We start from the raw sequence: 26,463 nt of genomic DNA, 5'->3' as shown, positions 1-26,463 counted from the left end.
TTGATTGTTTGCCTTTGCAGCCTGCTGTGAAATRGCTTAGGCTGAAGCGTCCAGTGACAGTTTACAAGTTACAAAGACAGCTTTTTGGCCACTGACCCTCTGCGGGAGTCTAATCTTTGTTTTGTAGACGCCTCTTTATCTAGGGAAATTACATCAAGAAAAGAGGTGTTGGATTACTTCCTCATTGTTCCTCATTGTTAAAGATGACCTCCAAAGAATTTTTACAGCCTGATTCCAACTTTTCCTTTAGGGTACATTGAGAAAACAAGTTCTTCCGTTAGAATTTCCTTCTCCTCCTCTTCATACATACCCTTGTTTGCTTTGTTTTTGACTGTAGTTTTAGAGAATAKGTGGAATGTTAGTCGTGGATGTTTAACACCTGAATTGAAAAAGACAGCTCAAAAAAAAAAAAAAGAAAAGGAAGATAAAAATCCTTTATTTCAAGCTGACATTGTTGTACTATTTGTGAGGGACTACTTGTGACAGAACCTCCCTATCAGAAGACAGTAGTAGAAGTACAATGTGCCAAGAAAACTGCATTTTATTTAGTATACGTTATTTCACTCAAGGTAACCAGAATCAACTGCTTCATAGGCACAAAATTCCCCATCAGCCTGTGTAAGCTGTGTTTTTATCCCAACTAGTCATTCCGTGAGTTGTAGTGGAAGTGCTCTGCCATTTGTACCTGTGCTAACAGTTCTGGGAATGGAATTCTTGTGCCTATTCTGTTACTGAGGCCTTGCCTAAATAGCTTGGGATTTGATAGAATTATTTAGCCYATCACTGGTTTATTGTTCAATCAGCTTTGCCATTCCTCTGGCATGGTTGTGGCTGTCATGGCACATGGGGAGCAAGGAGAAGCTTGTAGATTGATATAACATCTCTTACAAGATTTTTCAGGTACTCAAGCCCTTCATTAAACATTAAGCATTAATAAATGTTCCGAGAAACATGTAGCCTGAAATTTTCATKATGGTCTTTGGTTCTTTTGATAACTCAAGTTCTGTTAAGGGGAACGAGCTAATCTTAGGAAGAATCATCCACTGTTACACATTGTTTATGCTGCTTTAATGGATGCTTCGGAAGAGCATTTAGCAAGGAAGGAGCATAGAGTGGATGCCATTGCCTRCCTGAACTGGAAAGTTTCTGCCRGTAAGGCAGTTGAGAGGGGATTGTAGGGAGATGCAATTTTCATTCTTCTTCCATACCAGCTACAGGCAGAATTAARYATCTTTGAGGATCATTCTGGTGCTGCTTATARAGAAGATACTGACAAGAGTTGAGTACTGGAGAGATTGCTTTGCTTAGGGGTAGTGGGAGGTAGTTGACCATTCAGGACTGTGTTTTATCCTACAAAGGGAGTGGCAGATCTTTTAAATTTGATTAGAAAAATTTCTGTTAATGTGTTTTCTTTGTTTTACTACCATGCRTCATCATTTAGCTTAGGCAGTAAATCAGTCCTTGTGCCAGGTGAATTCYGGGAGGTTAGAAGGGCTATAGTGCTTATCCTAGGGAGTGTCCTACAGAGAATAATTGCATTATCCTGTGGTGCTTCAGTTTGTGTAACTAGTCTTTCCTTATCATCTTTAAGAGTGAAGCAGTGTCCTAAATACACTGTAGTTGTGGGCGTTGACTCCTGTGACATTGCACAATTGCAGTGAATGCTGAAATAATACTGCCTTCTAGTTCTGTTTGGAAAGGTGGCAGGGCTGAGCCTGGAGCTGGCACTGACTGTCCTCAGGGTTGGTGCTGCTGAACTGGGCTGGAGGGAGCAGCTTGGGCTAATCTAGGCGGTGTGTGGCAAGGCAGCAGCACAGTGAGCTGACTATGAGTGGCTCATTTTGTGTTTATAGAATGTTTAGAACTCTGCTTGTATTAAACTGGCAAGTCCTTTCTAAAAGCTGACCGAGCATTTAGAAGTTTTCTGTATTAAAAAATCCATCAGACCAAACTCTGTAGATGCTTTTCTGAGCTCATTTTAAGCACAGCAGGAACTCACTGATTCATCTACATGCTGATATTATGTATGCCATCATTAAGTAGATTTTAAGTCGTAATGGCAACTTCCTCTTTAAATGGAAGCTAATTTTAATGAAACCTTTAATTTGCATGGTAGAAAAAATGTTGAAGGACTTCATTTATGGGATWTATGATCTCAGTGAAACACAAAACAATATTTTCCAAGACTTCAAGTGTTCTATAGCTTTTCATTTTCTAGTTTTTGTTTTTGTGAACTGTGCAGTCTGAGACAGAATGGGGCAATAAGTCTCCTCACAATGTAGTTATCTTCTGGTTAGATGCTACTGACCATACATAACCTTTTCTTATGAAATTAGGAAGTCTATCCTTCACTGAAATGTGAGTCATAGAAATCTTATGACAGAACTTGAAGACCACCTATACTTTTCCTGTTCATAATCTTCACGGGTTTCTTTCACTTGGGRACAAGTATTTCAGGCTATTAGCACTTCTTTGTTGGCAGCTTCCTGTTGCATTCAGTGATATGTTTTTTGCTATTGTAGTACATTTTAAAAAAGAACTAAAACCCAGTAGTGATGYTTTTGGATTAGCTTTTATCTTGCTTACCTTTGCATGCTCATTTAGGGCAAGCATATTTAGCACTAAGAGGATCSCGCGTGAATGACGTGGAAACATCTGAGTTCACTGAACAATCCCACTGTAATTTCAAGAAACAACTTCCATTTCTGCAGAGCTCTGAAATTTAGCTCTAMTGCTCAATGCAAATCTGACTTGCTGGAGGTGAAATGCATTTTTTATTTTTAACCTTAGTGAATGCTTGGCAGCGAGTCCTCGTGAAGTAAATCCTCAAGGCCTGATGTAAAAGTCTCTTGGCATTCCTGTATCTTCTTGTATTAGAACTGTTTTTCGCAAGCATCTTGGCCAAATGTGGTTCAGCCAGTTGTGTGGTTGCACTGTGTCCCAGAGCATTGCTCCCACAATGTCACAGAGGTGATGCAAGGACAGGCCATTAGGCAATATAGGTGGTAATGCAGCACACAGTGGCAATGCTATTGCTTAAATCTGGCAGAAAGAAGAACTAGTAAAACTTGCTGGTTAAACGTCTCATGARATTGCCCAATCTGTGGAACTAAGCAGGGCTGTTTTTGCTGACTACCTGTGTGAAATGTGTGGAGTATCAGGTATGKGGATGTGCCAGTGTGTAACTGTTGTTCATAAACAGCTGCTCAGCTCACTTGCATTCTTTTGGTTTTAGCTGCAGCTTCAGATTGGTTCAGTGTGCTTGTGGTCTAACCTCAGCGGGCAACTAAGCCCCACACGGCTCCTTGCTCACTCTGTCCCAGTGGGATGGGGGGGAGAATCCTAGAAGTAAAAGAAAGAACCTGTGGGTTCAGATAAAGACAGTTCAATAAGTGAAGCAAAAGTTGTGGATACAAGCAAAGCAGACCAAGGAATTTGTTCACCACTTCCTATGGGCAGGCAGGTGTTCAGCCATCTCCAGGAAAGCCAGGCTCCATAACATGTAAGTGGTTACTTGGGGAGAAAATTATCTCTACCCCAGCCAAACCCAGCATWATGCTGTACTGAAATTAGTCTCTTACAGGTTACCTTTTAAATTAAGATGCCTGTTAGCTTAATTTCAAACTGTAGTTGTTGTTGCATACTCTTTTCTTTCTTACATCAGTTTTGCCAAATGGCAGTGTGATTATGTCTTCATGTTTCTTGCATAAAAATAGAATTGTGAATTGGCTGCTTGAAATATGACAAAAACAGTCAAGATTACAGTTCTGTGGCTTTCTAAATATTTGTTCCTGTTCTTGCAGGAACAAATCTACTTGCTCAACTTCTTCACTGAGCTTCCTGTGTAATGTTGCTAAACCTCATCTTAATTCTCCTGTGCCTCTTGTGTTTACCAAGTAAACAGCTGTGGCCATTTTAGATGTTGCTTCTCAGATGGAGGCTGCTGACCCTATAGTGAAGGTAACAGGAGGGTGAAGATGCCATCTGCTCTACCCTCTACCGTCAGATTGTCACCTTAGTATCTTGGGTGATTAAAGCAGTGTGCTGTACTGAAATCAGACAATTTGAGCTATCATTTAGTTCTGCAGAGTCTGTTACCTGCTCATTAGCAGCTCTCTCCTCTGAGGATTGCCAAGCAGCTGAGGGGGTATAATATTACAAACTGCTGCAGCAAAATTAACTATAGCCCATTTGTCAGAGCTGAGAATTATCTTGCAGTGATCATGTGTAAATGAATTGAGTTCCGGTAAGGACAGAATACATTATTTATTGGCTTTTTGGAGGTGACATTTTATTACAAAACTGCCAATATCAGTTCCCAATCTTATATTTTTAATTTTCCCTCCTACATTRTGACAAATTTCAGCATCTTTTATTGGACACTAAAATTCCAATTTAATTATGCATRCTGGCAAGTTAAAACTTAAAACTGTTAGATGGGCTGTCTTGGTGTTATGTGTTAGTCACATCTGAGCACTTAGGTGCTACAGTAATAAGAATGACACCAAGTGATTAGTGCAAAACGAATAGATTGTCATTCAGAGTGATTCTGAAGCCTCAGCTGTGGCTTCCTTCTGGTAATACATTCTGGTACTCAGATTGCAAAGCTCTCTRGAGATTGTGCATCCCAAGGCTACCAGTGTCAAGACAGTTATCTCTTGAAGTGACCACCACACAGTCATGTACAAAACAAATGGGTAACCAATAATACTTTTGGATAAGGGCTAGACAGTTGTCATCAATTTTTAAAATTTGATAAAATCTTTAGCATTTAGAATTAAATTTACCCTGAATCCTTTTTGCAGTGTTGTAAGTGTTAAATGCAATTACTTTTCTGAATGGAAATCATATGTTATTGTTTTGTGGGGGATTTACCTGTTCCTGATTGCTCTGACAAAATGAACTGTGTTTAAATTTGTCTGCTCTAATTCTTTGCCCAAGGAAAGGTACAAACCYATTCCCGGCAGTGATTGTGACCACATTAATTTAAGCAAGAGAAGCATAATCACTCTGTGTACTACTGCCCTCCTTGCAGTCTGTCTAAAATTAGTTGCTGCTTGAGCTCTGCTTGATCTTTGCTTGATTGCTGTTACCAGTGCTTAATGTCCTAGTTTTGGTGAAACCTGGTCTGGATGATTGAGCTTGGGTATGAGCTTCATACCTGTAAAAATGCAATAATTATAGAGTACTTGTGATAAGTAGTTTATTTCTAGATAGTATTACCAGCCTGGTGCTTGTAACTTTGTAGAAATAATTCATAAAAATTTGCTGTGGCTTTGTAGATTTACTGTTTTGTGAAGCTCACTTTTCTATCATCTTTCAAAGTTGTGTTTAACTTGTGTTAGGATATGAAATTGTTAGTGGTCTCAAGATGAGAATTCATTATCCAGCAGTGTAGAAATCTGTGTAATTGGTCCTGTGGGAGATTGAGCACATATAAAAGAAGCTGTTGTAGCTGTTTGGTAGCTTTTAAGCAAGCTCTTCTTCCAGCCAACTTTTGCACTCYTCTTTTTAGCTTCAGTTGAGTTACACAAGCTGTTTGTCTTTCAGAGTCAAGACGTAATCATCCAAACTGAACCAAGAGGAAAGGAAATATTTGAGAAGGCTTCCAGCATCTCATGAATGAACAAACGGAACTCGATAATGCTGGTTCTCCAGAGCCAGGTCTACGGCTCAGGAARGGACACATGTCTGACACTGCAACAACACAGGCGGCCCTTGAAGAAGACAGCTCTCAAAAGAGACTTCTTTTAGAGGAGCCACCGCTGTCTTCTGATCAGGAAAATGTAAGTCATATGATTACCTGTTAGTATTGCTAGGAAAAACAAGTTTTAACATAAGTGCTTCAGTGTTTTAAATAACTTTCAGAAATGTGGGCCGTGAGTCTACAATCTTTTAATGCCTGCTAAATGATTGTAACGATACCAGGAAGATTTCAGAAGTATTCAGTTGAATAGATGGGAACTTGGGTGAAGAGACTGGGCATAACTGTAATTTTGACAGCTTTTATGTTTTAATTTTGTCCTCAAAGAAATGGGACTTGTAACTGGTTTGTTCTCTGCYGAGATGCTGCTTGTATAAAAAGACTTTTGTTCTGTAATTTTCAATTAATTATAAATGAAAGGAGAAGTTGTATTGACTCTGGCTGAGTGTAATCATAACCTTAGCTAATTAGTATTGTTTTGACAATTAGGACAGAAAAATCTGTTGGCCAGCATTCTTGCTGGAATTAGACTAAACATCCACAGTGCACGATACCCTGTCCTGGACAGTAGCCAGTAACAGACTCACAAGGAAGAGCACAAGGATGGGGAAGCACCTTATGCTACTTGCTAAGAACACTCTTTCAGACTTTAGCAGTTGGTGGCTYACAGATTCTCTGAGCTGGTGACAATGTCTTTAAATTTTTGGTGCATGAATCTCTGTAAGTTTTAGCAGCCACAACATGTGGAAAGGCGTATATAGCTTAAATTAGGTGTTCTRCGAAGAAGGTGTTCAAGCATTGCATGAAAAGTACCTTCTGGTTAGAGAGTTCCAGAACTCTGATTAATGCTTCTCTCAGGATATATTCAGATGGATATCAGCATAGTTAAGTGGAAGAGGCATTCTTCTTAGGCTCACTATACAATTTATCATGGATTAATGAGTTTACTGTATCAGCTCRGGCACAGCAACTGTGTGGTTTTAGCCAGCAGCAAAAACATGCTGGTGCTACTTAATGTATGTTGGGCTGTGGCTGTAATTGCATTTGCCACAAATTCTGGGTACGTGCATGTCCCGCTGTCATGGATCAGCTGACWTGAGAACTGGTACTTGCCTGTCTCAACTCGATGAGTTGGAGCTCTTACAGAATTTAGTTCTGAGCGTTCTTGTAATGAGAAGTCAGGATTGGTATTGATGTCTAGTAAGCTAAGAGCACACTCACAGTTGTATTGCTATAACTTCTCTAGGATAYTCTCAGCATCATGATAAGGGAAATACCAAGGGTCTTTTTCCATTTTGTGGAAGCTGTGTAGCATGTGTTTAGGGTGCAAAGTCTTGGCCAAGACTGGTTAGAAAAAGAAAAGTTGAGTTGTGGTAGCAGATATTTTGAACTTACATGTTTATCTGTTGGTGTGTTTGGGATCGTCTGTTTTGAAGGCTGTTTTCATTCTTGTCTCTCACTTTCCTAGTTGAATAATGAGTTGCCTGTTGCCTGTGAATGGAATACCCAAAGTAAAAGTATGTAATTGATTATGTGCTGTAATTCCTTCTGTACATTTGCTTAGCTAAATAGAAATTACCTGGATGAATCAGTGTTTAATTCTTACATTTTGGAAATGAAATGGTTGAAATACTTACATTCTCTCAGGCATTCTTAGCATATATTATCTTTTTGGTTTTTTGTTTTTTTTCTTTCATCCATCCAATAGAAGTTTGTGTTTGTTTCRTTTTGGCTCACAACAAATACTTGGCTTTCTTGTGTTTGATTTCTTTTCTCTTTCCTGGTCTTTTAAAGTGCTGTCACAGAAATTTGTTTGTGCCATTTGGGCCTTGSTGTTCTATCTTAATCTGCATCACTTTCTCAGGCATAAATGCCTGAGAAATTCCTGCTTTTTGAGGTTTTTTTTCAGCCTTTTATTCTCATCCTCTGTGATTTCTTGGTTTTGTTGGTGTTAGGTCTTTAAATTGTTTTTTGTCTTAAAAGGCTGAATCATTGATGCTTCTAATGGATCATCCCAAAACACTTTGCTGTCAAAAATACCAATATTGGCTTGCCAAATRGCCTTTATTACGTGATATTCCGCAGTGTTCCAAATAATCTGGAAAACACATTATGCCATACATCTTCCTCTGTCTTGTGTAAGTCTCAGCACAGCTGTTGCTCAAATGTCAGCTAGGATTCAAAAGATTCACTCTTTTGCTCTGCTGTGCATTCTGGCTATGTGCAACTGTCTCAGCAGAGAGACTTACTAGTTCATTAGCGTGACTTATAAGTTCAAGAGCATGATTTTCCTCTGGTCTGGAAGAGGTTCATGTTTAGATAACAGTAATATAAAGATATTGTTCTTGGCTAGGTGGCAATAGTACTCAGGCACTCAAGCTAAACATAGCCTTATGAAAGGTCTCAGCAGTGCCCACTGCGTCAGTGTTCTAGTGCTAAATGCAGCCATTATGGAGCTGATGCTGACTATTTCTTGTTGGAGAAGGGAAGTGGATGAGAGCTGTGTAGTGTCTTGATGGTAGAACCATCATCATAGTTTAATTTSCTTTTAAATGCTTCTACTTAGGAAAAGTTTGTCTCATAATAAATATGTATTCTAAAATGTACAGGGCCTAAGATTTGAGGGGTTAGTATAAAAATGTGTGTATTTTTATCCTGTGATAATATTGCATTGTTTATTTTCCCATTACCTCCTATTACCCTACTTTCCTTCACAGCTCTTATATAAAATCTTCTCCAAAATCTTACTATACAAGATTCTTTTCTCTACTTGTGTATCCAGTTCCAGCTCCACTTGTAGAAGTAAGCAGTCTGAGCTCTTAAGAGGTAGTAGTTGATTTTGATGAATTATTTTAATAGTGTTTGCTAAGGAGAAAAGCATGGAAGCATGCCATTATGTTCAGAATTACTTTCCATCTTCTTCACAGTTTGCATTGTATACTACATACTTCTAATTTTTATGGACCAGAATATTGGTTCTCRTTAGTAACAAAGCATTTTTGTGGAAAAAAAGTAGATTATATTTAAAAATAAGATTTACTCGTAAAAAGTTTTTTTTCTGGGGCTTTTGACCCTGGCCCCAGTAACCTACCTTGGAGGTTACATAGCTGTGAGCTAAAAATTAGGTTAAAGATCTCCTTTCTGTAAATTGTGGCATTCCGTGAATACATGTAGCAAAGAATTACTAGCCATATTGAACATGCTTATTCAAAATAATAATAAAATAGCTGCATCCTTCTGCCAGTTTTATAGTGATTCCTATGAGAAGATACAAATCATATGAAATCAATATCCTTTTATATCTGAGCCTCTCAGTCTGTATTTTATCCCATARCTGTGCTCTCTCCTAGAGTGCAAATATGTTCATAGATTGTCCCCTCTTCCAAGTACCAGTTACACGGAAAAGGTACACATCTTACTGTCTTTAAACATGCAGCTAGTATAGTGGCAGGTGAGTGGTGAGCCTTCTGTGACTCGGAGAAATAGTAAGCATTTGTCTGGTTTAGAYTATGTGCTGATAAGGCATTTTTCAGCAGGTGGTTCCCTCCTGTAGCATCCTGCATTGCCTTGCCTTCGGGACAGCATCCYTAATGCTGTCCCAGAGTTTCTGCCTTAACTGCCTTTGCAATTCTAGCAGTGAGAGTTCCTAAAGAAATCTCTCCTGCTGTGACTTTGTTAACCTGACACAATCGAATGCATGTGACTTCTTGCATTGTGATGAATGGGCTTTTTATGCAGCCCTGAAACCCTGTGCTTGACTCTTTCCTWTTGTACTTTAACCTGTCAGTGACAGGAGGAAAACAAAAGAACCATTTTCTTTGCCTTTGTTCCAGTCACCGGGTTTTCTGTGCTTGGATGGTGATTCCTTTCATCTTCCACTTAGTTGAGTTTCGTTGTGCAGTTGTCCTGTGTGGCACCAAAATGTGCCCSTAAAGTGGAGACCTGTGGCCCTGAAGTGTTTGATAACCTACAGGAAGGGTTTATGAGGTTTGTGTAGCCCTCTAGTCATCTGAATGGGCAGAAGAAATTTGGTTAAATACTCCTGGATTGCTTCTCAGGGAGCATGGGCTTTGAAAGGAGAATTTAATTGATCTCTTACAAATTTCATGGTATCCTCCATGTACCTACAGGAGTCCTTTTAGAGCATAAATACCAAAGCGACTTGGAGGAAGATAGGAGGATGTAACAGAATTGCAGGTACAAAAGAGAATTTTTAGAGTAGTCGGGGGTGAGCAAATGACTCGAGGCTTTTAACTTAARCCATAGAGCTTACTCAAAGCCTTTTCTGTGTTATCTACAAAAGCAGACGACAGACATACTTTTTGGTACTGCAGAAGAGGGTGCATGTAAATAAATGGAATTGTTAACTTTCTGGTGCATGCCAGCTGAGTGAAAAAGTGTGAGGTAAAGTCTTGAAGGTCAAAGGGAGACATTTGAGTCTCAAGAGTAGTATTTTGAGCTAACATTTGTAAATTCTGATTGTGTGAAATTTCATTTTTTGTAGATGTACTTGCAAGTTTCAAACGATYTTGCTTCCTTTTCAGTCTGGCATTTTTCCATTGGTTCTTTGGGGTTCTGATTGAAAACTTTGCTTCTGTATCTGCCTTCTTCCTCCATTGCATTGCAGGTTTTGTTGATAGAGTGTGAATGGAAGAGACCTGGCAAAATCAAGTTTGAGGTCCCACCAAAGCACATTTCCTTTTTTTTTTAAAGCAGATTGTATTCAAAATTATTTTTCTGTAGATTTCTTTATCACCTCTTCCTTTCCTCAATTTTTACAACTCTTGGGAAGAAATGTTATTTCTTTGAAAGCCTGTGAGTTGACATTTTGCTTCAGATCAAAAGTTCTTAACATCTGCATTTCTCCTTCACTTGCTGTTCTAAGAACTGGAAATAATGTGAATTTTACTCAGACTGCTAGTCACTGAAATAATTGCTTGAATATAGTGGGTTTGGTTTTTTTTTTTTTTGTACAGTGAAACATATTTGGATACATAGAGCAGAATACCTCCAAGTATTCCCACTTAGACAGTGTGAAGACAATGTGACATGTTTGTGGAGATGGTTTCCAGGCTGCACAGACCTGAGTTGGTCAGATACTGATGTGTCCCTTGCTGGCAGTTGATGTGTCTGGGTTAYGAACAGACTGTCAGAGCTTGAAAGTCTGCAGAAAAGGCAAACTGGTGATCCAGTCACCCATGGATAGGCAGTGCCCAGAAGGCTGGTAACGTCAGGGAAACGGCCATGTCTCTGTCTCCCAGAAAACTCTCATTGAATTACCAAGAAATTTGTCATAGGTGATGGCTGTTGAGTTGCAGCTGGATCCAACTGTCTCCTATTACCATGGAGTGTTTCCATGCTTTGGGAGGGGAAGTGTTGGTGCTCAGAGTTTTGCTGCCTGCCAGCAGGTTTTGTAACCATTGCTTGCTGTGCTGTGTGTTGAAAGTAGGGGAGGGAATAGTTCTGTTTATAATTCACTGGCACAACAGTTTCCCTGGACAGGGGTTAGATTCCATGAGTTTTGCCTTTGTTCTCCTGGAGATCAGATCTGCCTGATTTGGGCAGCAATGGGGGGGTTGTCGGCCTTTCACAGTGATATAAGAGAAAAAAATAATGTTGTACCGGTGGGTTATCTTGCGTCTTCCTCCAACTGTTTTAGATTGATTGACTCTGCTGTTAACATGTTAAGTTCAGCAGTACACTTTCAATCTTTCTGTTTATTTTTTTAAAAGAGCATTTCTTTTCCATAAGCCCAGCATGCTTGTTTTCTTTTTCTGCTGTCAGGATTAACAATGGCAGAGGAGCAGAAAAAGGCMCATGAGACTTTTCTGCAGTAGAAGCAATTTCTACAGGCTCTCCCCCAAAGTGTACTGATGAGCACATGGGGGCACTGAGGCCTCGGGCCCTTGTCAAATACTGGGCATTGGCAGAAAATCAGTGGTTGCTGCTGCTTAGAGATTCAACAGACCTTTTTCATCTGAAGATATTTAAGAAGGGAGCTAGTTCTAATCAGTGTTCTAGCAAGGCTGTTGAAACCAAAATGTGACTTTGTCCTAGGACTATTTGCTAAATGAGGTTTGAATGTTAGTGGTTGTTTTTAATGAGTGCCAGCAAGCAGTCACCCATGACCAGTTGTGTAAAGCTGTTTCCAAGTGCTATATTAAATGGACTGTATCTTTTATAAGAAGGTGACTTACAAAGGAAAAACACTAAACTCCAGGAACCTCCAAGTACTTGMCATTTTGACCAACAGGCCTAAAGGGTTTTTGGCTCTGTGCTAATGAAAGAGTTTTTTTGATCCAGTGACAGCAAACACAGCATTGCACACCCTGCTTCGAGKGTGGATGTAGTTCAGCCTTTTGGAAGCTGTGGTGTGGCTGTGTTTACAAGCTTGTCAGGAAGAATGTGAATTTTAAAGGACAAAGCTGTTATTTTAAAATAACTTGCTATGTGCAGAAGTTAGGGGAAGTTAGGGGAAGTTAGGGAAAGCTTTATGGTGCTATTTGTTTCCATTTAATTTCTTACAGCCCAAAGAATATAAGTTGATGGAATTCTGAAAAATGTGCAACAGGCTTTTAGGAGAAATGGTATGGCAGCCCTTATTACTGCTTCCCCCTTACGAAAGGCTGGTTGATAAAAGGTCAGTTGACAGAATGGGCACAGAGGAGTTGCTGCTGAATAAAGCAATCTGGCCAGCTGAAAAGRATGTTACAGAGCAGCGATTAGAGGAATAACATTTTTATATTACAGCCTTGAACGTATCTTGGCCATTATGCTGAATGCTCTCGAGTTACTGAATCTGGCAYGGTGCTCCAAGGAACATAAAATGACTWGAATGTCATGTTARGCACTATTAATCATTCATCTGATGAGATCAAGATAAACAAGAGCAAAAACTCAGAGTCATGTCTAGACTTTGTGACTTCAGTTTAATGTGAGGGATAACAGTGGTATTGTAAATGCAGCAACATATGTTTTGTAACTTGAGTTTAAAGAAGAAAATAGTGCATAAGTACTGTGTCATATAATATGCCATGACTCAGTGTTAATCAAGACATTTGGTTTTTCTGAGCTATCTTGCCTGTGTTCCTACCCAGGCACAGTTTTGTCAGGGTACTGATCAAGAAGAGAGTGGAAGGGYGTCTGCCAGCAGCTGAAGGAAGCAAGAATATTAGAACAGATTCAGACTGCACCATGCTTTGCAAAATCCWGTGATGGTAGGTTTAGGGCACTGGTGACATCTTGGTGGTGAATTGACATCACAAATAGTTGAACTTTGTRTCATGGGAGTTCATTAACTCCAGAGCTTAATACTACATAGGTATGTGCATGGTCAGTTGGGCTGCTGGGTAACTGAGTAATGACTCTATCTGAGAAGAAACCCTAATGCATTGGAGATGTGCCCTTTCTGGGTTTTAGAAGAGTTCTGTTGCAGTCATTAGTTGTCCTGGTTTTGACAGAGATAGTTAATTTTCTTCCTAGTACACTTCTGTGTTTTGGATTTAGGATGACAATAGCACTGATAACACACTGATGTTTTAATTGTTGCCAAGTCATGCTTACCCCAAGCCAAGGACTTTCCAGTGTCCTGTGCTGTGCCAGTGAGGAGAGGCACCAGAAGCTGGGAGGGAGCGTGGCCAGGGCAGCTGATCCAAACTGGCCAAAGGGATATTTCATASCATGGAATGTCAATCCCAGTTTWTAAAYTGGGGGGAGCTKGTGGGAGCTGCTGATCTCTGTTTGGAGCTGGACTGGGCATTGGTCAGATGGGGATGTGGGAGGTGATGACCACTTTGATAGAGTAGAAGGTGGCTTCATTCAGATTTATGTTTCAGTTTGCACACTCAAATRAACAACTTTGTGACCCTTTCTGAAYTGATGAACCAGAACTTGTTTGTCACCTGTGCAGGCAGCAGTCATGTGCAAACTCTGAAACCTTCTAGAAATCTTTAAACTGAYAYAGAGAAACTACAGACCTTAGGAAATACACTTTTGGCTGCTTGAAGTCCAGGAAACACAACTTGGTCAAAAGTGGGAAAAGTGGTTTTAGAATATTTTTCTGCAATTATGATTTGACTTCTGACAGGCTTTTCCATAGTAAAGACATTATTAAACAGTGTGTYTGCTAACAGATTTGAGTGATAGTATAGAAACCGTTAGCCATGTGAGAAGGATAAGCTGTTGCAGTAGACAAGAGAAGTATGTTGCATTTACTAGAGCAGGTTTTAGTGCACTTTTCTCTGTAACAGGATCTTTGGCTATGTAATCTGACATTTTTGGACTGCATTCAAAAAAGAAATTGTTGTACTAAATGTAAACTTCTTTTACCTTTTGTGCCGTTGCTATAAAGATTGAGATTTTACTGTTAAACTTATTTAATGATAGGCACTGTGCAATTGAGCTCTTGGATTTCTTGCTCTTTGTTTGCCCTGGTGCTCTAAGTCTTGGGTTTGGTACTAAACCTTTTTGATCCCTACCAAAATATGCTCTGAAATTGTTGTTTAGATGATGATCTGTTGCTGGAAGTTTCTTGCCTGGTTCTCTGTACAAAGGGGTATCATGAAGTCTGATTTTTACCTTTTTCTTTTACATTATTTTCTGTCACTTTTATCACAAAAGAAACCGTAACACTTCACAAAATAAAGTGAATATGGATAAACCAGTAAAGCTGGTTCCTCTGGATATCTTCACTTGTCTTTCATATTTGTTTTATTCTCTGGTACCGTTACTCAGCTCRGATTGTGTTTATACATCTGTTGGATAATTTCCATTTCATTAGGTACCTGCACTGGCTTTTGGTAGCTTCAACACTCAGTGAATTTGCAAAGGGAGGAGGATTAAAATTGGAACACTTGCATGGTATTTCCATAGAAATAAATGTCCAGATCTTTTAGACTGTAAGTATCCAGAAGCCATGATTTTTGATTAATGTGAAAGACTGAGTGATTTTGTGCATTGCTGCATGTGTGCAGCAGAATAGTGACAGCTGATGATTGTAACARGTTTGCTTGTTACAGACGAGGGGGTTTATTTAAAGATACTTTAAAATGCTCTGAAGACTTCACAGAATTTTTTAGTCAAATCTGAGATGCTTTAAAAGAAGCTGAGTAAATTGGATGATGTAAAAGAATATCTGAAACATCAGCTGAGTGAAAATTCTTTTGGCCTATGATTTAGAAACTACAAAGGCAAAAGTTATTCTTGAAGCATGTAATTCGGGATATAGCRTAGCCCATTAAAAGTGGGAGTATGAGAGTTTTCTTCTGGGTTCTCATTTTTCTTGTCTGGTCTTAGGCAAGTGATATTACTTACCCAATATGTTCTTCATTTTAAAATATGATTCTGTGGGCAAGACTTAGCAATAGTTGAMAACAGGTCCTAAAAGAATGTTCTTGCTTGTGTTGTTGTGGTCTAGAATTACTCTTGATTTTCTGTTACAATCAGCCAAAGAGGAGAGAATCCTAAGATATGAAGGAAGTTGTCCCAGTGGAAATGTTACAATATGCTTTCTGTTCAGAAGAGTGGTATTCTTTCCTTTCATTGTCTGAAGAACTGAAGGTCRATAGACTCCTTCAGATTTCCAGATGAAAACTGATGTTGGTGTTGCCCCTCCGCTGCAGATTTCTGGCTTTGAACAAGCACAGTTTACTGTTCTTTCCAATGARATGTTACAGGAGGAAGTCAAGAGAGGATGGATGTTCCAGAATAGGCCTAAATTGCCTCCTTAGCAAGAAAAGGACTAAGAAGCTGAGCTTTAGKTTTTTTCCCTTGAATGCTAATTTTGCAGTTTAATGGCAGGAAGGAGATAGTAAAATCAATTCCATTTTTTGGCAGTAATCTGGACTGTGTATATGATACGAATTCCTTTTATCACCAAAAGAAGCTCAGTAATGATTTGTTTGTAGGCACATGGCCAAAATGCAAAGATTTTGGACTAGTTCAGAAATAGCTGTGCTCTTCAAGCTTTACAGTCTGTTCAAATTTAAGCCTTCCCATCGTTCTAGAAATGGGAGTATGTGCAGAGGGGGAAATGAACATTTTTTGGCWTTGAGTCACTGGGCAGACTGCAATGAATACAGGCTTTGATTCTGTAAGGGGCTTTTTTTTCCTTCAGTCCACCCCGTTGTGTAACTTGAGGATTACTAACTTGTTCACCCATTTGAGCTGGTTATTGAGTGCTGCTGGGGGAGGGAATTCTAGAGTAGCTAAAAGGCATAGCAGCKCTTCTTCTGTCAGATGCACTGGAACTTCAATGCCAACCTTGCTTTTCCGTAAGGTATGCTCTTGGGAACTGAAGCTTTCTTTGGTTTCTGAATTGTGCAGAATGTCATGACCATCTTATCYGGGCCTCCATGGCAGGGCACTTAGACTGGTTAATCTTTAAAGCTGCCTTCTAACCCAAATCATTCTATGTTTCTATGACCTTGAGTTAATTATTTATGATATTGAAAACTGAGAATCCTAGAGAGGTCCATTAGTAGAAAAAAATTGACAATGTGGGAAATAATGTCAGTGAATGTTGTTGAGTCACAATGAAGCCAATTTGTTTTTTATTCCTATGCCTAATAGGAATTGTGYCTGGTTTAGAGGGATATTAAACCTGTTTGCATCTTGCTTGCACATTGCCAGGTGCCTTTTTCGATAGAATTAATGGCATAACCTGGGCAGAACGAGTGTATTTAATATGGTTTTACTGTGCTGGAGAGTCTGCATAGAGCTGGTCAGTATATCAATCATTGCTGTAAAATATGAAATATTGTTCAAATGGGTTCACTGGAGTGATAAATGAAAGTGAGTAGACAATACAAGGGGCATGGGTTATCAATGAAGATTTTAGGCAATCAGGTTTTCCTAGTGTGGACAAATAAGGGGTCATAAGTAAAACTTGAAGGATGTATACCATGTATTACATACTGGAAATTGCATTCTGGATAAGCAAAATTGGGTTAGAGCTGTTTGGTAGAACCTCTGTGAAAGATGAAGCTTCAGTGACTACTGCAAGACTTAGGTACAAAAGCAAGTATTAGCATGTAATTTCTCTTATCAAAAATAAAAAAAAATAAAATTGAAGACTGTAGATAGCTCACTGTTGGCTGGAAGAAGTCTCCTTTTATTTATTCAAAAATGAAAATTTTAAGCAGCCTATTGAGTTAACCTGACAGAAATAGTTAATAAGGCTTTACGCTGAAGAGAGCGCTGTAATGTGGGACAAATATAAAGCCAGATCCCATCCCTGACTGAAAGTTCAGGGCATTAAACTGAACATTACTGATAATAATCWGTAGATCGAGTATGTGAGGTTTATATACTTGATTCTCAGTCACTTTGGATATCATTACTGATGCATCRTCTTTATTTTGAAGTTGTTAACCTTGATATGGGAATAGGAGGGGGAAGAAGYGTTCTGGGAAATCTGGAGGAGGCCAGTCTGTCTCTCTGTGCTGAGAGTGGAGCTTTCTTGGCTTGATCATGGGRTGTGTGGCAGCTCTCTGCATTAAGTCTGAAGGGTGCAAAAGGCTCATTCTCTCTTTCCTCTCTTCCTCCAATTTGTTTACTTTGGAAGCTGAAGTGTTGAGTGGAGTCTCTGATGGGCCATGAGCACTGCAATAAGCAAACAGGAATGTAGAATTTCCATGACCCCCCTGTTTTTCTCCTGCATGGGAAGATAGAGCATATCATAATACGCAGATGGTTGATAAGTCATGATAGAACAGAAAACTACCAACCTTTGTTCCTATAAAGTTATTAATGATGTGTACCAGCCTCATATCCCAGCTCAGTGGGTTGTTTTAGTTTTCCTTTTCATAATTGTCTTGGTACACCCTGAGGATATGGATGTTTCTCTTCATTTGAACTTTGTTTAAAACTCTGATCTCTGTTACTGCTTCTCTTTGATAACTTGCCTTTGTCTAACTGGCAGAAGTTTCACGGTAGTTTCCGAAATACCTTGAAAAATCAAACAAATGAGTAAATTCCAATACTGGATTACAAGCTGAACCTATATGTCAGTTAAACAGAATGGATTTTCAGATTCAGACTGAAAATTGAGGTGAAACATTTCTAGCATGGTAAATGGATTCCTCTCCTTGACTTACCTTTTATTACCCTAAAATGCCAGATACATTATAGAGGCATTAACACYGGCACAGTGACATTGAAACATAAAATAGGGAGTAATCCTTCCCTAGAGGAGGTAGGCTGCAAGCCTCAGACTCCATATCTGGGATTTAATGAAGCGTGGCTTAGAGGAGCACTGCTTGCTTCCAAACCTGCTGAAAACATATGCAGAATGGATTAGACATGTGAGTTGTTCTCAGATACCTAAGAATGTAATAATTTTTTTGCTTGTTCTTCTGAATTCTTTCCTTAGTGCAATACAAGGAAAGACTTGTTTATTTGCTAAGACCTCACATCATAGTTTTGTATGGAAAACTACATCACCTTTCTGTGTTCATCTTTCTACAAAACCTTTTCTCTGTTTTTTTCCCTGCAGTGTTCTGAGGATAACAAACACAATGATGAGTCACCTCAAGAAGATGAAGGTTTTATGGCCATGTCACCTCTTCTGCAAGCCCACCATGCCATGGAGAGAATGGAAGAATTTGTGTGTAAGGTAAGGGCACRTGGAAACCGCTGAAGTAATTTCCTTTTTTTAGGAAGCTCCAGTGAGCAGCAGACTCTACTTGGAGCAGTGCTAATGTGAGACAGAGGAGGTACTCACTGTCCTCAAATGTTCTGGCTAGCAATACTACACTTCCTCAGCCTGTGCCTGTCATAGAGCATTAAATTGTAGAGCACGGAACAATAGGGATTTACAGCTGAGACTCCAAAGCTGATCATGCAACTCAGGTGTATCCCGTGAGAAACACCTGTGAGTGCAAAGCAGARTAAAAGCCTTCTGGTTCAAGGCACTTTGATTTACAAGGTCATTTGTCCAGATTTCTTCAGATTGGCAAATATTTTGCTTTTCCAGCACCATTTGCATCCATTGTAGAATAAGCTTTGTCTCTGACTTGAAAACAATGCTGTACTGAAAGCATACATAAGTAAATCCATTGTAGATTTTGTAATTGTTGACCTTGGCTCAATTTTTGCTACTTTTTAGAGCCACTGGGCTRTGTCAGTCTCTGGCCCTCTTTTCTTGCTGAAAGGAATGCTGCCCCTTTATACACTGGTTCSTGCTGGTTTTATGAACTATTTTTGATGTTTTTACAGAGGGACCCTAGTTACTTGGTGGTCTTCTGTGTATGGGTCATTTTGTTGTTTGCTTTTGTCAGTTATTTTTTTTTTTACTATGCCTCTTTTAAAATGTTTTGTAGGGTGGATTGTGTAAAATGAATTCCCTCCTTCTGTTTCTACCTCAATTCACATTTTTTGTTCATGAACTAAACCAGTTATTTTCTTGTTTAATGTATTTAAAAACCCAGTCTTTAAGTGGGCCGGTTATTTTGAATGGCTTTGTTTTGATTCCATGCACGAGCGTGGAGAATTGATTCAAAAACTCTGGGCTCTTGTTGTTGAAACTGAAATAAGAATGTAGCTTTTTAAACTTAGTGTTTCAGGAAACTTCAGCCTTGCTCCTGTAACTCTAGCCAGCCGGCAGATCCAAGGAACCCTGCAGAAACACCCCCGGTACATAAAGCAGTCCCCTGCTACCCCTGTCCTTGGCAGAGCTGCCACACTGAAGCCTCCATGTGTCTTGTGTTACTGAAGCAGTGCTGGGAACATCTGTGCACACTTATTTCCTGTGGAGCCAGCTGCAAGGATAGCTCTGTGCACAAAGCCCCTCTCTCCCTTTAAAGAAGAAATCCTGTGGAATTGAGAGTCACRAGTCTGTTGCCTTAACTGCTCTGTCACTATTAGTTTTGTGAGCTTGGGAGTATTTTCTGCCCAACCTGAATAGGGGCTTGGGCTCTTCCTGGTGGGCTCTCACCCTTTCATGTTTTCTGGCCACTGTTAGTACTGATGGGTAGCTTATTTTGCTAGACTGCCCCAAATGCTAGCAGATAMAGTCAGGTTGGCATGTGGTGGAAGAACAGGCTTATTTATTTCTTRGAGGGAATTAGGTGTAGGCTTCTTCAATTAAATGGAAAAGATGACCTGTGAAATAACATAACATAAGTGAATTAAATGTTTTCCCTTCATTAGCAGTAAAAAAGCCCGATAGCCTTGCTGTCCAATGAAATACWGAAGTATTTCCTTCTCTGATGGTGCAGTTCTACTTCATAATAGTACAGTTTTGAATAGGGAACAGTGACTTTASCATGATATTTCAAGTGTAAAGCCTTTTTCCCAGAGATGTCCCATCAGCTCTTTTCTGATTACACATACATTAACTCCAGCACTTTCACTAATATGGGTGTTCTGACTATTTCCATCCACTGTTGGAACTCATTTCCTTGCATTTTACTAAAATCTTTTAACTTGTAGGTATGGGAGGGCCGATGGAGAGTCATTCCCCATGATGTTCTGCCTGACTGGCTAAAGGACAATGATTACCTGTTGCATGGACACAGACCACCCATGCCTTCCTTCCGGGCTTGTTTCAAGAGCATCTTCAGAATACACACAGAGACTGGCAACATCTGGACACATCTCCTAGGTACTCTCAGCTTGCTTTCATCCAATGCTAAATCTAATCTMCTGCTTTCATTGCTCTCAAAGAGGAGAGAGCAAGATAGAAAGGGCTGTGGGGTTGTCAGCATTACCATTCCACTCAGAGCTTTTAAAATTTGCAGCTTGGTATCCCTCTGCTAATTTTATYCCATTAGGGTTGGATGGGATTAATTATTAATTATGGCATACAATACAAACAAATGCATTAAACATTTCCTAATTGTTAATAAATTACTGGTAGATCCTTCTTTTCCCAAGTGTGTCAGTTAATTTGGATTGCATTTCTTGCCACCGGAACACGCTTAGGTTGCAGCTTGTCTGAGTGGTTTSAACTGTGAGCAGCCTTGAAGARAAGCARTGATGCTTTTAGAAAGAAAAGTTTTCAGTATGCATGACCTTGACACCTCCCCRACTTGCTGTTTTTCAGGATGTGTGTTCTTCCTTTGTCTGGGAATCTTCTACATGTTCCGGCCAAACATGTCCTTTGTAGCACCTGTSCAAGAGAAAGTGGTGGTTGGGTTGTTCTTCTTGGGAGCCATACTCTGCCTCTCCTTCTCATGGCTCTTCCACACAGTTTATTGCCACTCAGAAGGTGTTTCCCGGCTCTTCTCCAAGTAAGTGCCTAGAGAACAGGGTAGGCCAAATAGGAAACAGGTGGGAAAACAGGGCTGGGATTTGTGCCTGGAGCCCCAGTGTGGGAGTTGTTCATTTCATGACTGCATGTACTTTGGAACAGAGTTGAGCAGAGATTTAATGCAGCTTCTTCTAATTATAGTTTGTTTCAGCATGAGTTTTTGTGCTGTCATTTGAGTCTTAAAACTCCATCATTTTCTGCTGTTTGGCAGGCATGTGCTTGCATCTTGCTGCTGTAAGTAACGTGCCTTGTGCTTTAGTTGCAAGGCTTGAATTGTTAGTGCAACCGTTACTTCTTGTTCATTTCAGCTATTCTTACTAACTTTGAACCTTAAACTTACATAAGACAGTTCCACAATGTGTATCAAGATGTTTTGATCTTCTGGTTTTAGTGCACGTTCTTTTTTGGCTGGCTGCTGAATATCTCATATTTCCTAAGACTACTAAACCTAGGATTCTGTAATCTGCAAGWCCACCTCTAAAGTAACCCAGCAATTAGAATCCTCTACTAAAAAATAAACTCCATCAACTTTTGCAGGAGTATTTTGTCAGGGTGGGGTAAAAAGCAGTGGCTGTGTATTTCCCTTTTCATGCGGGTGTATGAGAAACCAGTGTGGTTGAAAAATTGCAACATTATTYCACTGTGGTCACTGAAGCTGGTGCCCAGCTCACTCACACTTGTCAGATACTGAAGTGTTTGCCTTGGCTGAGTTCTCACAACATACTGTGTGCCCTGCTTTAGAGGGCTCCTGCACTGCTTTTTTCCTCATCTGAAACTCAAATTTGAGTTTTCCTCAGCAAGCTTTGGTCTGAAGGCTGCTGAAGCCATTGTTGATGACTTTCTTAAAAATGGCCTTACTGACTGTCTGTCAAGGTAATCCATTACTGTAGGTGGAAGAATTGCCAGGAATTAAGCTGCAATAGTGAGAGTAATTTAATTGCAGTAASAAGTAGACAGTTGGTCTACTAAAGAAGAGTGTGTGGGTGTGAGGACTTCCTAAGGTTTGCATTTCTTATGGCACTGATTTTTTTTTTTTTTCTTCTAGGCTGGATTATTCTGGCATTGCACTCCTCATAATGGGMAGCTTTGTACCATGGCTGTACTACTCCTTCTACTGCAACCCTCAGCCTTGCTTCATCTACTTGATTGTGATTTGTGTCCTGGGCATTGCAGCCATAATTGTCTCACAATGGGACATGTTTGCCACCCCTGAATACCGGGGTGTAAGGGCAGGTAAGTCCTGAAGTTAACTGTTTTGCTTCGTGACTGCCTTTCCYGCTTCCTACTTGCCCCTTGGAAAAAAACACCTTGGGAAGACTTAAAAGAGCTTAATTTAGTATAGAGACCTATTGTTCTTGGATTGGAAGCSTGATGGTTTTTCCAGCATTTATTGTAACCCACTGGATGCACAGATAAGGGCTGGTGCAAGTCCTGGAMGTGCATTCCTGAAATGGACAGTAACACATGCAGTAGGAAAGGTACTGCAAAGTATTTCTAGCTGCATCTAGCAACTTTGCWCTCTCAAAAAACAACTGACTGCTTGGTGTGTGTGTATGTGTACTTGCAGTGCTTGTTCTTTTTTTTGTAGACTCAGACRCTGGCAAATCATTGTATGATTGAAATAATCTCAATTATTTGCCTGGATAAAACACAGAGTTAAGATAAAGACTGTTTTTCTCTTCTTATCATCAAAAGAACAAAACCAGATTTGGTTTCACATTTTGAGGTASGAAGAAAGAGAGCTTTAGGGGGCAGCTATGGAATGTGCACACAGCTGGGCTGAGTACTAATATTTTTTGTTTCTTAACCTGCACATGCTGTGTATAATAAATCTAGATTTCCTGGACAAGTTATGGGTACCTTCAGAACATTCAGCTTTCCAAACTTAATACTCTGAATGGGACATGAATATTCCCCCCATGCCCACTGTTTTTACAAATTTTCTGTCCTTGCTGCAAAAATCTAAACAGTGTTCTCTTATAGATCAGATGAGCACAGATGCTGCTGTTCTGTTTCCTAGAACTACTCGTGCAGAATATGATAAACAATCTCTTCGTTGTGTCTCCTTGTCTTGCTCTTGAGTGATTGTGAAGGGAGGCACGGTCTGTGTGGTCTCAGTTCCCTCTACAGGCCAAGAGCAGGAACTGGCCTCACGTACTCTGGAGCTGGCAGGCACAATCAGTGAACGAAATATTCCAGCTATCTGCTGRAGCATATAACTGGGTAGTTTCTGGTATATGAGGGAAGCCTGTGCATTCTTTAGCTTCCTTTCCAATAAATCTCTTCTGGGGACCTCCAGCTTTGAGAGCTGTCACCTCTCTGTTGCTTTGGCAAACACTGAGTGTTCCTTCTATAGCATTTGTGTTTTCATTGTCTCCCTTTACCTCCACTGTGTTCAAACCTGACTCTCCYGCATTTTCTTTACCTCCCAGGAGTATTTCTAGGTCTGGGTCTTAGTGGGGTAATTCCCACTCTGCACTTTGTCATCTCTGAGGGGCTCCTGAAAGCAGCCACAATGGGGCAGATAGGCTGGCTGGCACTCATGGCATGCCTGTACATCACTGGTGCTGCACTGTATGCCGCCCGCATCCCGGAGAGATTCTTCCCTGGCAAGTGTGACATCTGGGTGAGTCTACTGAGTGACTGGATGAGGAGACCAATTTGAAAGCTGGTTCCCCTTGAGGCTGAAGGATCTTGTGTCAATATTTTCTGATTGCAAGTATCAAACTGCTGCACCAGAAGCAATAGGTCTTCAGGGGCCAAATGACTCTGGGCTGAGTCTGGCTTAGCTGCTGCCTCTCTTCCCAAATTGTCACAGCCTGGCTGGTGTGAGGTAACTGCTGGTGTGCAGATTCACCTCAGCACATTTCTGGATAGCTTTAACAGATGGACAAGGAACTCTGCAAACATTTTGTGTGTGTGTGTGTGTGTGTGTGTGTATTGAGGATCCTACAAAGACACGTTTATCTTACTTCTGTGCAGAACAGTACATGGTTATTTCACTGATGTTCAGTGTGTTATCTGGGATCTTCACCATGGCTGGCTTCTCATCTCATATAGGCAGTGAAAATGCYGGGCAGAGATGGTAGACTCTGGGGGGATCTCTGGTCCAGAAATAGGGAAGTGGGGTCAGCAAGTGGGTGGGTGGAAGAAATTTGGTATGAGGGAAAGAATAATGAAGACTGGAGGAGAAATACTTGAGCAAGTTGTAAGGAAAGGAGGTGGGTGCAGCAAGAACAGAGATGAGGGGACGTGGACCTTTGGAAGGCCACTGTATTTGCACTTAGGATAGTTTAAGGTCCCTAAAGAAGACAGAATTGAGAGTGAGGCCTGGGTTGTTTGAGCGGCTTTTGCACAGCACCAGTTTGCTTGGTTTGTTTAAATGGCCAAACAAAGCACTGTTATTATAAYGAGCTAAGCTCCACAAGCACTGGTGTGCCACCAACTCTTTTCCGAGCTTCCCCTGAAGCCTGCAAATGCACATTTGTAGGAATATTTAGGGAGATTGGTATGGCTTCTCTCAAACAAGGGCCTGCTTTGTCATGTAGCTCCCTCACGGTTTTCATTCTGCTCTAATCAATGACATCCTGGGCATTCATTCAGAACATCCAGTTGTTTCTAGCTTTTATTACAATATCACCTTTTTTCTGTTGTTTCTCTGTGRTAGAGAAATAACAGTATTCAGAATYCACTTGGTAAAACATGCCTGTGGTCAGAGCAGAGTTTGTACCTSTTACCTGTATGAGAGGACCCTTTTTATCCACAAACCATCAGTGGGTCTTGTGGAGGAACCAATTTTAAGTGTCCTGCTTGAAGCTTTTGCCTAAGGTTCTGAAATTATTCCTGTCCCTTTGCAAAGATGAGTTTTAGCACTTCTGTAACACATTTTTTGGTTGACCAGTGGGTTCAGATGACTCTAAAGGGAAGGGGGGGATGYRTGTGYRTGGAGAATTGGATTATTTTGCTSCTGGTAGAGGGATGGGCTTAAACCSAYGGCTTGGAGAACTCTGCAGCTCGTGGTTTGAGGCACTGCTCTGTGTTACTGTGTACTTCAGCTGAACGTGGGGCTTTTATGGGGCAGGGTGGCCCCAGAGCCCCGAGTGCCCCGACTGAACAGAGTTGTTTTCCTCTCCACAGTTCCACTCCCATCAGCTGTTCCACGTGTTTGTCGTGGCTGGCGCTTTCGTGCACTTCCATGGAGTCTCCAACCTGCAGGAATTCCGCTTCACAGTCGGAGGGGGCTGCACAGAGGAGGATGGGATGCAGTAGGAGCCTTCAGCCCAAGATCAGAACCAAAAGAGAGCCGCCGGCGCGGGCGAAGCATCCAGGCTTAGCAAAAGGAATACCTAAGAAGAATCCAAGTTTCAGYTGATGAGGCATTGGAGCTTCATGGGGATTCTGACGAACCAAGATAAATTCTATACCTCAAGCAATGGAATAAATCAATTTGAAGACCAGGAAATTCTGAAAACATAATTTATTCTTGGGATCTACAGATTGAGCTACAGAGGACCCTTTCCAAATCGGCTTCTGTTCAATGCCATATTTATTTGTAGAATTGGGGAGGGATAGCTTAGCAGTTTCCTTTTTTTTAAAAAAAGAAAAAAATAGTCAAGGTTAAATTTATATCCTCTTGGAGGGTTTGGGCGTTGATTTTAGATGCTCTTTTGGGAGAAAAATTGTAAATAAGATTTCTAACTTTCTGTTTAAATAAAATTTATATAAATGTTTTAAACAATGGGTGGGGGGAAAAGGGTTTTTGTAAAGAATGCAACATGCAAGTACCACACACTGTTTCAATTTTGCACAAAATAAACGATTGCAGGAGGACCAGGTAAAATTCCCAGGAGTGAAGCAYGTTGGCCCTGTCGATTTTCCTGGTGGCCAGCATGCCCTGGGCAATGTGGGGTCCTGGCCAGCACCTGGAGTAGGTTCAGGACGTGTACATGAGGGTTGTGAAGGCTGGATTAATCACGGCGTCATCCAGGTCACAGCGCAAGCAAATGGATTTGCTCCAGCAACTCGAAAGGGACATCTGCTCCCTGCCCAAGTGTGTGGGACAGCTGCCTTCCCAGCCTGTGTGGAGTGGGGAGTTTGGGATAATGGATCCTACAGTTGGTTGTTTTGGGTCTCATCCTATGAATTGGAGCTATATGATGGAATAACTGCACATGAAATGGCAAACAGTCCAACTCCATCAGTGCCTGCCTAYACCCAAAGGCCCCCAGTGAGAGGGTGGTTGCCATTTGCACGCCTGCGTTGTTTGGTCTGAGGGGATGATGGTAATAGACTTGTCAGAAGATCGTTGAGCATGTGAAGGGAAACAGAGGTGGGGTTTAAGATGGACTGGGAAGAGGAAGCTGTGTGCTCCAGRACTTGGAGTTCAGGCACTGCAGACCTCAGGCACATTACCATCCTGTGTGTCAGGCTCCATAAGCCAAGGCAGTTTGCAGGTTTTTCTTTTTAAGAGGAATAGATCCATAACCAGCCCAGAGCAGTTCCTTTTTTT

At 40.6% G+C, this 26,463-nt stretch overlaps 1 protein-coding gene across 7 annotated transcripts in view; it reads left to right on the top strand.

Moving 5' to 3' along the window:
- ADIPOR2 (adiponectin receptor 2) overlaps nucleotides 1-26,457 on the top strand; it is a 43,136-nt gene extending 16,679 nt beyond the window's left edge. For 6 of the 7 annotated variants that reach the window (XM_057390055.1, XM_057390053.1, XM_057390052.1 and 3 more), the window contains 8 exons: nucleotides 5,551-5,786; nucleotides 18,198-18,317; nucleotides 19,259-19,336; nucleotides 20,135-20,306; nucleotides 20,748-20,934; nucleotides 22,000-22,187; nucleotides 23,387-23,580; nucleotides 25,092-26,457. In XM_057390055.1, the coding sequence (XP_057246038.1) occupies nucleotides 5,619-5,786; nucleotides 18,198-18,317; nucleotides 19,259-19,336; nucleotides 20,135-20,306; nucleotides 20,748-20,934; nucleotides 22,000-22,187; nucleotides 23,387-23,580; nucleotides 25,092-25,223 (1,239 nt within the window). In that variant the 5' untranslated portion in view covers nucleotides 5,551-5,618 and the 3' untranslated portion in view covers nucleotides 25,224-26,457. The remainder of the gene's footprint in view (nucleotides 1-5,550; nucleotides 5,787-18,197; nucleotides 18,318-19,258; nucleotides 19,337-20,134; nucleotides 20,307-20,747; nucleotides 20,935-21,999; nucleotides 22,188-23,386; nucleotides 23,581-25,091) is intronic. The other variant, XM_057390058.1, reaches the window with a different exon arrangement.
- Nucleotides 26,458-26,463: the final 6 nt, after the last annotated feature.

Source organism: Malurus melanocephalus, unplaced genomic scaffold (assembly GCF_030028575.1).
Source record: "Malurus melanocephalus ecotype Western Australia unplaced genomic scaffold, MMel_1.1 scaffold_22, whole genome shotgun sequence".
NCBI classification, from domain to species: Eukaryota; Metazoa; Chordata; class Aves; order Passeriformes; family Maluridae; genus Malurus; species Malurus melanocephalus.
This window is presented reverse-complemented; position numbering and strand designations above follow the sequence as displayed.